Raw genomic sequence first — 12,804 nt, forward strand, 5'->3', positions numbered from 1 at the left:
ACTGACCCCCTCTTTTTTTTACACAAAAAATGTGCAAACAGACAGTTGTTTTATACAATTGAGAACTTAGGCAAACGGTTCGGATACGAAAAAATTGCCGAATATTCATCTGTGCTGATTTCAGCTTGTACACAGCAAGTGAATAGAATATTTGTCAACAAAGGCTGCATGTAGGTGTCTTTTACTTTCACTAGAATTCTTAAGAAATAATTGACTATAAACCAATATCCATTCCTGAGAACACTGATGAAAATCCAACATACTCCATGTGGAGAAACTATCTGTTAGTTTCACCCCAGTCTTTCAGTCAGGGCAAAGGAACTTTATCCAATGCTTTGCTGTCAAACTGATTGGTCAATCTTTTATTAGGTTGATTTTTATTACTTTTGTTTCTTTCATGGACACTGTTTGCTCAGTCAATAATGGCTGGCACCTATGTAGGGGTATGACACATATGCTTTCTTCTTGCACAAATATAGATAAAGGTTTCCAATATGGAGAAACTTCCTCAAAAAACAGCTTGTTCCTTGAGGAAAATAAATACTTTACACAATCCGCCGATTCAGTTCGGGGAAATTGATCATATACCCTAACAATGATATCTATGAAGCCAGTTGGTTGAAATTTCCCAGAATGATTTTTATTTCCTTTAAGAAAACTATATCCTCTATAAACTCTAGCTGGCATATGGGTCAGTTGTAGCTGCATCCCCCAGATGCTGTCTGGTTGCAAAATAGGCGTGGTAAGACTCTTAAAAATACTTAAATGCATTAGGTTTCAGTTTAAGGCAAAGAGACTAGCCGGGATGGAGACCTTCTGTGCTTTCCTTTTGCTGGCAGCAGGTAAGCCAAGTATTGTCAAATCAGACATTGGTGTTAGGCCATTTTCTATGTATACAGCAGAACAAGCCAGGTTTTTAACCGATCAAAATATGAGATTCGGCCTGGAGAGTGATTTGGTCTGATGAGTAGTCTGGTAGAAGAGGCCTTAAAGGATTCTTTCATCTGCTAGCAGGAGACATTGTAATGACTGTATCTAAGGAGCAGGGGGCTGTGGCTCGGTGGTAGAACATTTGCTTTGCAAGCAGAAGGTTCAAGGTTCAATCCTTCACACCTCCAGGGAAAAGGATCAGGTAGGAGGCGGTATGAAAAACCTTCACCAGAGGGAAGCTGCTTTTGGTCAGAGTAGACAAGATGGACCTTGAGAAGACAAGATAGACCAGTGTCTTGATTCAGTGTTTCTTGGCTTTTGTCTTACAAATCTGATGGTAGAAACTAATGACATTATCAGTGATTAGTGATTCCTTGCTTGTGTGTACACATGAATGCCAGTATGGGATATTGGCTAGAGTGACAGGCTAGGATCTGGGTGACCAAGGTTCAGATTCCCACTCTCTTACGGAAGCTCGCTGGGTGACCTTGGGCCAGTCACATACTCTCAGCCTAACCTACCACACAGGGTTGTTGTGAGGAAAGAGTGGAAGGGGGAGAATTATGTAAGCTGCGTCAGGTTTCTGTTGGGGAGAAAGGTGGGGTATAGATGAAGTTAAATACTGTTCGATCTGATGTTCTTTTTATTGCCATTTTTTAGGATCAACCTTGACTTCTGCCCAGAATCCAACAGGTATGGTGTTGTTGTATCAAGGTCTGGATTCTATTGGAAAGAAGAATGATTTTATGCTTATATAAGATGGGGGAAATTGTGGCCTGGGAAAAACTGGTATAAGGCAAAACTTAAGAGTGATTAAGAGCCTCTGTAGCATAGTAGTTAAGTGGTTAGGCTGTGAATCGGCACTCTGGTGGTTCGTTCCCACTACTGTCATGAGCTTAGCAGGTGGCCTTGGGTAAGCCACTTCTCTTAGCCTCAGCTGTATTGTAGGGACAATAATAACACTGCCTTTGTTTCTGCTCTGAGTGAAGCACTAATCTGTCTAGAATAGTGGTATATAAGTACAGTTATTATTATTCTTAATAAGAGCCCCATGGTGCAGAGTGGTAAGCTGCAGTACTGCAGCCCAAACTCTGCTCACGAGTCACGACCTGAGTTCAATCCTGGCGGAAGCCAGGTTCAAGTAGCCAGCTAAAGGTTAACTCAGCATTCCATCCTTCTGAAGTCGGTAAAATTAGAACCCAGTTTCCTGGGGGTAAAGTGTAGAGATGACTGGGGAAGGCAATGGCAAACCACCCCATAAAAACTCTGCCAAGAAAATGTCATGATGCGACATCCCCCCATGGGTCAGTAATGACTTGGTGCTTTCACAGGGGACCTTTACCTTTTATCATTATTATTACTAAGGCTCCTGGTAGCAATTCTGTTGTGTATGAATGCTGGGATAATCCAATGGCAAAACAAAAACCAATAGAATTCTTGAGGATTTTTACAGGTAGATAATGGGGTAGATCCTGCCCCTATCTTACCACTCCGCAGAGCAAAGTTGATTTATTTATTCCGTTAAAATATTTATACTCCACTTTTCCTTTTTGCTTAAGTTTGTAGCCTTCTTCCAATCTAAGGAGGCTCTTCCATTGGAGGAAGAGCCATTTAAGTTGGAGGAAGGCTCCTTAGGCTGAAGGAAGGCAACTTGGAGAATTGTTAAATCCATCCCATTGGGTACAACTCGCTACATTACTTCTGCCTTGGGCTTTGGTGAAACCATTATTGTATATTGATGACCATCCTTTCAAAGAAATGAAAAGAGGTGCTCTACAAAAACTTGAGGATGAAGCAAGTTAAATTCAAGGGGTTGGATCCTGCAGAAAAGTGCCTTGAAGGATTTGGTGGATGTGATCTTTCTCACCTCCTCCAACCTGCCTGCTGTTTCCTGGAACTGCTCTCAGAGGAGCTGGAGAACCTCACAAGTGAAAATGCTCTAAATGGTTGGAGAAACGGTAACAGTATAGTAGTATTAATGTGTCATTCTGAATTCCATCTCAAAAAGAGCATCTGAGAAAGCCTCGGTTTTTCCATGAATGAGGAGGAAGGAGGGCAGAGCAAGCAGTGGTATCATACAGCGATACCTTATTAACGGAACATGCTTAAGCAGGTCTACTCAGAAGTAGGTAGTGTTTTATTCAATGGGGCTTACTCACAGGAATGTATTCTTAGGAATGCCACCTCCGTCATCAAAACGGGTCCATTGTAAATTTAGTTGCAATATATAATCTAAGCAAAGTGCTTCCTCCTTATTTAGGATCCTTGCTGTATCCTTATGGGACGTCTCAAGGTGACAGAAAGAACGACAAGATAGACGATGGATCATCTGCAGAGATCTCCATTTCAGTTCCTTTCACCTTCTACACCAAGCCATACCACTCTCTCTATGTATGTGCACAGTATTACATCTGGGCCACAAAAATAGGAAGCACAAATACTGGATGGGGGATACACTTCTGGGCAGTAGTATATGTGAAAGGGATCTTGGGGTAAGAGTGGACTGTAAACTAAATATGAGCAGTCAGTGTGATGTGGTGGCAAAAAAGGCTAATTCAGTCTTGGGTTGTATCAAAGGGGCCATAGTGTTGAAATCACAGGAGGTCATAGCCCCTCGCTATACTGCCTTGGTCAGGCCACACCTGAAGTATTGTGTGCAGTTCTGGAGGCCTCACTTCAAAAAGGATGTGGCCAAAATCAAGAGGGTGCAGAGGAGAGCGACAAGAATGATCAGGGGTCTGGAGACTGAGCCCTACGAGGAAAGGCTGAGGGCCTTGGGAATGTTTTGTTTGGAGAAGAGGAGGTTGAGGGGGGACATGATTGCTGTCTTTAAATATTTGAAAGGCTGTCATTTGGAGGAGGGCAAGGAGCTGTTCCAGTTGGCAGCAGAGGGTAGGACCCGAAGCACTGGGCTTAAATTACATGCACAAAGGTAACAGCTGGATATTAGGAAAAACTTTTTCATGGTCAAAGTAGTTCAAAAGTGGAATTAGCTGCCTAGGGAGGTGGTGTTGAGCTCTCCTTCACTGGCAGTTTTCAAGAAGAGGCTGGATGAATATTTGTCAGGGATGCTTTAGGCTGATCCTGCACTGGGCAGGGGGTTGGACTAGATGGTCTGTATGGCCCCTTCCAACTCTATGATTCTGTGATTCTATGTAATACCTGGATAGAATAAACTACTCCTTCATGCTCCTTTACTAACTTTTGATTTGGAAGAAGCAAGATGGCTTGTCACTTTTGCAGGCAGGATGACCAGGGTTTATCCACATGGTGGTTTCCTGTTCCAAAAAGGCCACAACTTGCTTATGAGTAAGAGACAGTGTAGGAAACTTTACTCCATTTTTTAAAAAAAATACAAAAAAATACAAACATAAGTAACATCAAAAAACTACTTTAAATCACATGACAGGATTATAAGATATCATCTGATTATCTAATGCAAAATTCTTCATAACAAGGGTGAATTAATTTTAGATACATTTTAGCACCTGCTCCTTAACTGAAGCCAATGGACTATACAAACTACAGAATTCAATAAAAGACCAAGCTTTTATAAATGTGTCTTGATTCCAAGTCCTGGACTACTTTCCTCAGCCTTATATATTTGAAAGCCGTAACCTTATTCTTTACTCTCTGTATTTCCTCCCCTTCAGTGTAGACACAGTGGAGTATAAGTAGGGCTTGCTTCAGTAAATGCCAGGAGATTTTGAGGGCAGCACCCAGGAAGAGTAGAATTTGAGGGGGGGATGGACCATAGAGTCACGGAGAAATTCCTACACAGTCACTATGGAGGCCGTTTTCCACCTGTTTTTATTCTTTCTCTTCAATTTCTTGAGGGTGGGGGATTATGGCCGAGGAGACAGAAAAGGCAAGCCTAATGGTGGGAATATACAGCTATTTGTCCCAAGTTCGTATGAATAAGTCACACCTTCATTGCAAATGTTTGGATTTTCTATCACTTTACTGTCCCTCAGACTCCCAGTGAGCTATGCTTTGTGAGAAACTGGCAATTTTCTTGTTTAGAGATCCCAAACGCTCCCTTATAGAGAGGAACTACACTTGCCAGTGTTCTCGCAAAAGTGACCCTGACTAACACCCTTCACCTTCCTCTCTGACCCCTTTCTTGCAGGTAAACAACAATGGTGTGGTCTCATTTAGTGTGAGAGTTTCACAATACACACCCAATACACACTAGAGACAGTTTAAGTCTCTAGTGGAGATGGACTGGGGATGGTTTCGAATGATAAACCAACCTTAGAACAAATTGAACTGGGTGGCCCCCTGTGGCACTGCCAGAAGCCCAGGGGTCATTTCACTCAGTAGGCCCCTCATTTCTGTTGGCCCTTCAGGGCAGTGCCTCACCTTCAGGAATATTTCCAGTTGTTAAAAGGCCAGTGCACTGTTGAGGTGAGTCTCTAAGAATCATTGTTTTTTCACCCCCTTGTTCAACAGTTCTGGGACCTCACTGTACCTAAACCTAAAACTCTTCTGTCTTCGGTTGTATAAACCAAGACTGTCAAGCTCGTTTCCTACCTACCACATATCCCCAGCTAAGCCAGTGATGTATTTCAATTTCCCAGGTTCTTGTTAGAATTCAGTTTATGTGGCCCCAGGCTAGGGTTGCCAACTCTGAGATTGGAAATTCCTGGAGATTTGAGGGTGAAGCCTGGGGGTGAGTTCTTAGGAGGAGAGGAACCAAATCTGGTATAACGCCATAGACTCCACTCTCTGAAGCAGCCATTTTTAACAGGGGAACTGATTCATATCATCTCAGATCAGTTGTTATTCTGAGAGCTCCCCTGGCCCCTACTGGAGGCTGGCAACTCTACCCCAGGCAGAAGCTGCAATATATGGGTGGTGTATTGCTTACAGCCTAGGGGATTGGGTAGGATTGACAGCCTCAGTCTAATGTGCTTTCTTTTATGACATCTCTTCCTTGTGTATCTGATGCATAACACTTCTGCCAAACTATTGATCAGCCTGACTAACACCCTCTCTGACCCATTTCTTGCAGGTAAACAACAATGGTGTGGTCTCATTTGGTGTGAGAGTTTCACAATACACACCTAATCCTTTCCCATTGGATGGCGGGTCACCCTTTGTCGCTCCGTATTGGGCTGATGTGGACACTCGGAAAGGCGGGGATGTTTTCTGGAGGCAATCTCAGGATCCCAGCTTGCTGAGGCGCTGCACTGAGGACATCAACCGGTACTTCCCTCGGGTGCCATTCACAGCTGTCTGGGCCTTTGTGGCTACCTGGGACCGTGTGGCCTATTATGGGTCTACTTCAAGCAAGGTAGTCCTTTTATTGACTGGTGCCCTGTGGAATGCTGTAAATGTTCTCCCAGACCTATGAGTAGCTCCCTTGAGAAGGTTTAAATGGCCTGATCATCAGGGAAGATGCTCCATAATGGTCTCCTCTTCCTGAGCCAAGCTACAAGTGATGCCTGACACAGGTTGGACACTTGTCAGCTTCCCTCAAGTTTTGATGGGAAATGTAGGCATCCTGGTCTTGCAACTGTAATAGAGAGCCAAGCTGTAAAACCAGGACACCTACATTTCCCATCAAAACTTGAGGTAAGCTGACAAGTGTCCAACCTGTGTCAGGCGTCACTTGTAGCTTGGCTCCCTGTCACCTGTCAAAAAGAAAAGAATGGGGGAATAAAGATACCAGAAGGAGGTATGCAAGGAAAAGAATTCTGCTTCTCTCACAGGTCGGGATGTACAGTGAGGCCCACTCACTGATTTTTGGTAAGCAGCAACCTCCCTCATACCTCGGAGCTAGAAAGACTCACCCACCATGTGCCTCCTTTAAAAACAACATAGCAACTTACACATTGACCAGTTTCTTTTGAGATTCCTTCCTCTTCTGAGAGCTTAGCCATCATTTTAATTCCCGATACAAGGAACTCAAGGAGGGCAGGAAGTCTGTATGGCTTGCTATGCTGATGGAGCAAGGAGATATAGAGGGTTCACTGATCCTGGGCTGAGGCTGCAAGGCAGTGAGGCATCTTAAACATCTCTTACTGAGAAGTGATACAACAGAAATGGTGCTGAATCCTTAAGGAAAAATGCACACAACATCTCATGCTGATGTTGTTGAGTTTTAAAATGTTCTCTGAGCCTTACAGTGTGGGGAGGGTCATGGCATAGCTTGAACTCACCAGATCTCAGAAGCTAAGCAGGGTCACTTGGATGGGGGACCACCAAGGAAGCTCCTGCAGAGGAAGCCAATGGCAGAATCGTGCCAGGAGATCATGCTAGGAAGACGCTTCAGGCCGTGAGTTTGCGCGATCTCCTGAGGCGCGTGTGAAAACGGCCTAGGTAACTGGGACAATTTGGATCTGGTAGACTCATATTTTATATTGCTTCATTTAGTGAGGTCACAATAGATCACTTTTTAAAAGTCTGCTTCTTTATGCTTAAATTCACCTCCCCCACATGTCAGGAGGGTGTAACAAGCCTATGACTTCTACCTAAGGATAGGTGGGGTGGGAGAACAAGGCCAGCATGAAGGCTTGTCAGTCAGTGATTCCGCACACATTGGATAATGCACTTCCAATCCTCTTTATAGATCATTTGGAACGGATCCACCTCAAACGACTGATAAAGTGCATTGAAAGTGGAATCAGTCTTTGTGACGTCATCTTTGTGTTATGTTCCAGAACTGAATCCTAGCATTGGAAACACATCCCTAAGCAAATCTTCTCTCAAATTGTTTTTTTCAATCTGCAGTGCTCATCACTGTCACAAGAGGGCTGTCCTGCGATTCTAGATATTAGGCTGGACCCAGTGGAAGGGAATAGATTTCGGTCAGCAGAAGGCAGCTTCCTCACACACACACACCTATGCTGCTGCAGCTCAAAGGTTCCCTGAAATGCTGCTCCAAGGACAAGGGGAACCCCAGAGACTGCGCATCGGATGAATCTGCAGTGGAAGGCGAATTCTGCCACCACAACAAAACCTACTTCTGTTGGTGGACGTCTCCCACTGGATCGAACCCAATGCATTCAGAAAATATCCCCTCATGTGATCTTTCCTCACTTTGTATGACATCACAAACTGGCCCTTTTCACACTACTTACCGGCTTCTGAAACATCACAAAATGTAGCACAAAAAACGCCAAAGATAGCGTCTTCTCGCGAGCGTTTTACGTGATGTCGCGCGAGTTTTGCGTGATGTCGCGCAAAACTCTCACGAGAAGACGCTATCTTCTGTGGTTTTTTGCACTACTTTTCGCGGTGTTTCAGAAGCCAGTAAGTAGTGTGAAAAGGGCCACTGTTAAGAACACAGGAAGAGCCCTGCCAGATCAGAGCAGAGGTCCCTCTCATTCCGCATCCTGTCTCACGCAGTAGCTAACCAGTTGCCCTGGAAGGCCCACAGACAGGGCCTAGGGACGGAGGCCTTCCCTTGACGCTGCCTCCCTGCACTAGTATTCAGTGCCACTTCTGTAGATGGAGGCTCCCTTCAGTCACCATGGCTCGTAGTTAGTGATGGTCCTGTCCGCCATGAAGCTGACTGTCCCCCTTTGAAAGCCACCTGTGCTTGTGGCCGTCACAGCTTCCTTTAGCATTGGGTAATGAAGTATTTCCTTCCCCCCCATCTTTATTGCTGAACTAAAGACATTAAAGACGTGCCTCTTGTGCTTTTGTCAGCTATATAGAGCCATCCCTCTCTTCCTTCCATGCTGCAGGTCAACACCTTCCAGGCGGTCTTGACCACCAACCGTCAAATCTCCTTCATCATGCTGAATTATGCTGGCATCCAGTGGACCACGGGGACCGCAAGTGGTGGGAGTGCAAGCACAGGCCTCGGAGGAACCCCAGCACAGGTAGTTCTGGGTGCTGGGAAGGTTGAGAAGCAAGGACAAACAGTAGCTAAGTCCTGGCTCTTCCTTCAGAGAAATATCAAAATCCAAGTCATTAGAAACTTTCATGCAGAGGGTAGCTATAAGGCCCCTTTTTCTAAGACGCAGGCGAGGACATGCGATCATGTTCTCTTGCTGAAACAAAGCAATTCTGGTTCCTGACTTCCTGGATAGGGCAGCCACTGTGTAAGATTCCTTCTTATGATAACAAAGAGAAGAAATCAAATGTTACATAGTAGAATAAGGCCACTTAGCTATGAATGTTATGAGATGAGTTCCACCACATTTTCTGTACAGCTCAATTCTCTGAACTTTGGCATCAGAGTTTGGCGAAACAAAATGGCTATGCTGAGTATTGCTACAAATAAAATAGATTGCTGCTGACCTGGTAAAATGTTGTGGGCTGTACTGTACCATATGCCTTTTTAAAAATTAAGCATACACTGTTAAGTTTTGTATAGGAAGCTGAGTTTTATGACATTATGCACATTATGGAAATATGTCAGGTTTCTCTGGTTTTGCATAATTCATCCTCCTTCTTAGGACTTATACGGGGCACTGAAGGTTTGCCCTTGGACCACAGAAAAGCTTATTCAGTGTTTCCTCCGGCTTCCATCCATCAGACTTGGCCTACACAGTTTCAAGTGTTACTTTCCAATCATAAGGACAAGAAAGATTCTTTTAAAAAGAAAGGAAAGAAAGGAAGCTGGTGATTCTTAGGAAGCTGAGTTCTGTAGTCCAAATTGTTAGCTGAGTGTAAACAGAGCAGAAGTTACGCTGTGCTGAATCTTAAAGAGGCAAAAAGTTTATCTGAGGAAATACATACTTGATAGTGAAGGAGAGAGATAGGGATAGAGTCCTTGCTATCTGAGTACATCTTGTAGAGAGAATGAATAATGCAGGAGAAAGAAGAAGCAGGATATTTTCCTGTTTAGCCCAACAGAAGATAAGACAAGGAAATGACCCCCAGGAAACAAGAGAGATGCTGCTCTCACTGTCCTAACTAAGTGATCCTTCCTGCCCCCTGCATGGAAGGCTCTTTTTCCTTTCTTGCTGCTGCAGTACACCAGACATTGCAATTTCCAACACAAATCACGTTTTGTGATTGTGTTTTTGTGAAGTATACACAACATATAGGCTTACCAACCTCCAACCAACTGATCTCCAGACTACAGAGATCTGTTCCCCTCAAGAAAACAGCAGGTTCAGAGGGCAGCTTGTAAGATATGCCATAGGTTCTAGTTGAAACCCCTCCCCAAATTCTCCACTCACCACACCCTGCCCCCAAATCTCTAAGAGTTTCCCAGGCTGGAGTTGGCAGCCCTAAAAACCTACATTCTGGGTCAGTAGGAGGATCATTTGCTTCTTTGCCAAGCCATAAACGTCCTCCCTCCTGAAGTGATTTAGATAGATCTTCTTCTTCCACATCTATACACCATGAGAACATTTGTACTGATTTGTGCAGCAGTTATTATGTGCACTGCAGGTGGCATTCACATTGACAGTCAAGATTTTTCACTGTATATAGACAGCTGTGCAGTGTGAACAGCCCCAGACAGAGGAGCTCCTATGCTGTAGGAATGAATAATAACATGCATTTCCTCCTTCATTTCTACCTGCAGGCTGGGTTTGACAGCGGAGACAAAATAAATTACTACAACATCCCTTCTTCCCGCACCCCTGGTATTATCAATATTGCAAGTACCACCAATGTGGGTGTGCCTGGGAAATGGGTGTTCCAGGTGGATGAATTCGTGGTTCCGGCCCCCACGGAGAGTGTTGAGTGTGCACTGTGAGTATGTGGAACACCAAACTGGATCTTTCCTCTGGTTCATGAGCCCCCAAATCCTTTGACCCTGTGGGCACATTAGGAATTTTGAGAACACTGAAGGGGCACATCACAGCATGGCTGCCACGCAGACTGGTTCAGTCACAAAACATTGTAAGGTTTCATGCCAAGCCTTTTCCTACAAATTGTTTCTTGGTGGGTACTCCCTGGTGACCAAAGGGATTATCTCCTTTGCTCTTCTGAAGCACCCCTCCATCACTGAGATGGAGAAAAGCCAGAGCTAACCCTTTCCTTGAAGAAGAGACGCTTTAGGGAGGAAGCAAGTGGTGAGAGGAAACACAACAGTGGGCACGATGTTGAGGATTGATGATCTAGATTTGTGGGGAGATGGATAGTTTGCGAGCTTCTGGGTGCCCTGTCTATTGTTGAGAGAAATGTTCACTTTTTGTACATTTGGACAGAAAATGCTGCCTCTTAATTTCTCCACACCCACTACCCCTCTGCATACCCCACCCTATTCAATCCTTGTCATGCACCAGCTATTGTCCTTCAGCTTCTGCAGTTACTGCACTCTCCAAGATATAAGGATAGATGGACTCCCTTTCTAGCTGTATATGAAGAAGTGAGCTATGGCTCACAAAGGCTCATACCTTACTACAAATTTTGTTAGTTTTATAGGTGCTACTGGACTCTTGCTCATATCAAGTATTGGTATATGATGCCAATATAGTCTCACCTGGCATATATTTAGTCGGAAATTCTTCATCACAGCCCCACTGAAATGAATGAGAGAGATACAAAAACAGCCTTTCCTATGCCTGGTGCATTTCAGAGTTGAGATGTTCCTGTTTTGCATGATACTGCATTTCCCCCCTTATCTAGATGATTCATTCTGTCTTTACCATCCAACAAGGTATTTTCCAGGCCCCATCCAATGTCTGGCATCTCATTCTGCCAGCTCTCTTAGGTTGGATTAGGTGTACGGTATCCCATTGGGTGCTTTTTCTCCAGTCCTGCGGAATTGAAACATTCACCAAGCCTTGCTCAAATCCGACAACAACAGCAACAATAATAAATCTCCTGCAATCAGCTGATCTTCTGAAATAAAGCAGGGAGGATGGGGCAAGGAAGACTGGGAGCCTAACAGAGTTGTTACATTTCCTTTTTCTGCGCCTCTTCTGTGAAGGAAAAAAAAATGAGGGACGGCAGATTTTCATTATGAAACTTCCCCCTAACCATCTTGTCCTGAGCAAAGGAGGACTCAATCCCCCCCCCCCCCGGAATGTTCCTGTGTTCCAAGTTCTGGAACCCTGGAAGCAAGGAAGCTGCATGCAATGGATCTGATTTGGGAGTGACCCAGTTTAGGTGCGGGTACCCTGGTTCTTCTGGTTTATGGCTCTCAAAAACTTGAGTCTACCCTGAGAATGCAGGTGTCTACAATAATAACCTTATGCTTAGATACCACCTTTCTGGACAGATTAGGGCCACACTCAGAGCTGTTTACAAAGTCAGTGTTATTTATTATCCCCCCAATACAGCTGGGGAGCTGGGGCTGAGAGTGGCAGCTTACCCAAGGTTTATGGCAGTAGCAGGAGTCAGACCAGCAAAGTGCTGACTAGGAACCCAACTATTTAACCACTATGCTACAAATAAATTGTATAGGTCTGAGTGTGCAGCTGAGCTTTCTAAAATGTTTGTGAGCTATTCTCACCCAACGGCATGAAGATGCAATCTCCACCCAAATGCAAATCATTGCTATTTCCGTTCCCCAGGTGAGACCTTCAGTAACTCAGAGAACACCTGCCTCGTCCATCTGCTTCCAACCAGAATGCATTCAACTAACCCTTATAGTGATGCCTCTGCTGCCATTACAGGAAGGGAGTCTTTGGGATCCACAGTGGATTGTACTGTAATAATAAACAATTGTGCTTACGTTCTCGCTTGTCCTTGTCCATTATCTGGACCTTGGAAACTAGTTCTGGTGAAGGAAACATTCCCATGACTGTTAGTGAGCATGTGGAGGTTAATTAATGATAAGGCATCAGACGCGGATATTCTTCCAAACTGGTTGATGAAAATTGCACCCCCATAAGCTTGGAACACAACTGGCAGATTGATGATCAATGGAATGTTCAACTTCTTTCCACTCAGGGTCCCTGATACTCACATGGAATCATAGAATTATAGGGTTGGAAGGTACCTCTAGGGTCATCTAGT

General features: G+C 44.4%; 1 protein-coding gene across 1 annotated transcript; it reads left to right on the forward strand.

The window, feature by feature from the left end:
* Positions 1 to 799: 799 nt before the first annotated feature.
* LOC129343530 (sushi, nidogen and EGF-like domain-containing protein 1) lies at positions 800 to 12,523 on the forward strand. The gene is made up of 7 exons (XM_054999785.1): positions 800 to 842; positions 1,591 to 1,623; positions 3,191 to 3,321; positions 5,945 to 6,226; positions 8,625 to 8,762; positions 10,421 to 10,590; positions 12,360 to 12,523. Exons 1-7 carry the CDS (start codon positions 806 to 808, stop codon positions 12,361 to 12,363), a joined length of 795 nt encoding a protein of 264 aa, XP_054855760.1. The 5' UTR covers positions 800 to 805; the 3' UTR covers positions 12,364 to 12,523.
* Positions 12,524 to 12,804: the final 281 nt, after the last annotated feature.

Source organism: Eublepharis macularius, chromosome 15, assembly GCF_028583425.1.
Source record: "Eublepharis macularius isolate TG4126 chromosome 15, MPM_Emac_v1.0, whole genome shotgun sequence".
Classification (NCBI taxonomy): domain Eukaryota; kingdom Metazoa; phylum Chordata; class Lepidosauria; order Squamata; family Eublepharidae; genus Eublepharis; species Eublepharis macularius.

Coding starts and splice junctions, on each gene's coding strand:
- LOC129343530 (XM_054999785.1), top strand. CDS start 806: ATGGAGACCTTCTGTGCTTTCCTTTTGCTGGCAGCAG. Junction 3,322..5,944: donor AGCCATACCACTCTCTCTAT/GTATGTGCACAG, acceptor CATTTCTTGCAG/GTAAACAACAATGGTGTGGT. Junction 8,763..10,420: donor TCGGAGGAACCCCAGCACAG/GTAGTTCTGGGT, acceptor TTCTACCTGCAG/GCTGGGTTTGACAGCGGAGA.